Here is a 1,911-nt window from a genome sequence, read left to right on the forward strand (position 1 = left end):
TGTAATCTTGTTTTGATCTGAATCTTTTTTTAGGAGTTATGGGTTACTTTAGATTTTACTATGGGGCGTGATCGTTCCTTACTAGGTCGCTAGCTAGCACTGCATTCCGGATTAACTATAATCTTAATTTCATTTACTGTAATTACTATGGGGCGTGATCGTCTCTTGCTAGGTTGCTAGCTACTGCCACAACTCGGATTCCAGTAGCTATGGGCTATAGTTCGTCCTTTAATGTAATATGAAAATACATCAAAAATGCAATTTTTTTGACAAAATTGATTCTACTTTAAAAAGTATTTTATTTTTAATTACAAAAGGCACTAGATGTTGCAATTGCCTTTAAAATGAGCTATTATACAGCTCTCTATGATTTTCCGGTGCTCAGCTAGCTGAGCAGGAAAAAAAAGCGGAAAGAAAAAAATATCCCGTTTGTGGAGAATAACGTGGTAAAAGTCAATTTTCTTGATTTTCAAGCCAATATATTTTCTTTGATATCCAAGCCAAAGGGCGGTAAGTTTCCTTTATAGAGGATTCGGACAAGGCAGTTCTAATGGTGTACTTTTTGTTTTGATCTGACTCTTTTTTTAGGAGTTGGGGGGTTTTATATTTCTTAGCATTGGAGGTGATCGTCTCTTACTAGGTTGCTAGCTACCGCTGCAACCCGGATCACCAAAACTGTCTGCTATCTCGTTCAGTTTTTCATGGTTTTCTCGAAGAATCTCCCTCGTAAAAAATTTCACAGCTGTAATCACGGCTGCATCTTTCGTTACGCTATCTTGATATCGCAACGCCGTTTCTATAAAGTTCAATACCGGCGCATAAACATAACTGTAGTCAGCCATGCTGACGTGCCGTAACTATTCCACAATCAGTCCTTTTTTTTTCAAAAACATCTTTTCATAATAACGTAAAAACAGCATGCCAAAAATAATGTGAATGCTAAGAAAAAAGCAAATGTATCCGTGAGCTCAAGTCGATCGTGTTCAGTTAGCAGTATCCTGGTAACGTCTACATAATATCGCAACGATCGATACTCATCACGGGTTTGGACTATCACTTCTGAAGACTCAGCTAGTCTTTCATTTGTGTATCTACTTTGGCAAACTATCTCTGACATTCTATGCTGAAAAGTCTCCAACTGCTCAAAGGCTCGCGATGATTCTGCTAACATGTCATCATGGTCCTTATTTCGCCTTGCACTAGTCGACGTTGAAACAGGCTTCAGAAGGAAGACTCTGTCATTCACATCCATTTGATCCGAAGCCATTCTACAAGCTTTTCTGTACGCATTTTGAGAACTAAGGTATAAGTCATGGAACGAAGAAGCAATGATTTCTTCGTCTGGATATAAATCTTTGAATTCTGTAATAAGATCCTTTACATGCTTCAGCTTCCTTCTTGCATTTCTACAGATACTAAAGTATTCATCTTGAGAACCCTCAGCACATCCAATACTCTGAATCGTAAACTGTAGGGATTTAATTTCACGTGTAATTTCATTTTCAGTGCACGGCATAATCCCTTTCTGTTGAACGTCCGTTGGTGATTCAAAGCCATGATTGTAAATGCCACGCAACAGGTTTTTCCTCAAATTCATGTCCTCCCAACTTTTTAAACATGAAACGTCATCAGAAACTATCTCGCTTGCCACTGACGGCATCTCACTATGACGGTTGTTATCTTTAACTTTATAGTAACTATCACTCATCTTAAACATTTATGACCTTCAAATAGCACTCTTCAAGCTTGTTAAGTTTTCCAGATACATTAGAATTACTTCACATAATTGGCTCTAATTTTTTGTACGGCTAGATTTTTGGCTTCAGACAAAATTGCTACTATTTAAAGAGAGAGTAAATAGTTTTGCACCTTTTAAATTTGGTCTATTTGTTTGTTCTTACACTTCAGAGG

General features: G+C 37.4%; 1 protein-coding gene across 1 annotated transcript; it reads right to left on the reverse strand.

The window, feature by feature from the left end:
• Window positions 1-883: 883 nt before the first annotated feature.
• LOC148938569 (uncharacterized) lies at window positions 884-1,708 on the reverse strand. The gene has a single exon (XM_089107695.1). It carries the CDS (start codon window positions 1,706-1,708, stop codon window positions 884-886), a length of 825 nt encoding a protein of 274 aa, XP_088963821.1.
• Window positions 1,709-1,911: the final 203 nt, after the last annotated feature.

This window comes from Artemia sp. Qi Xiang Cuo, unplaced genomic scaffold, assembly GCF_049724085.1.
Source record: "Artemia sp. Qi Xiang Cuo unplaced genomic scaffold, ASM4972408v1 HiC_scaffold_3124, whole genome shotgun sequence".
NCBI lineage: Eukaryota > Metazoa > Arthropoda > Branchiopoda > Anostraca > Artemiidae > Artemia > Artemia sp. Qi Xiang Cuo.

What these genes read in the sequence shown, in the direction of transcription:
- LOC148938569 (XM_089107695.1), bottom strand. Translation starts at nt 1,708, where the DNA reads ATGAGTGATAGTTACTATAAAGTTAAAGATAACAACCGTCATAGTGAG.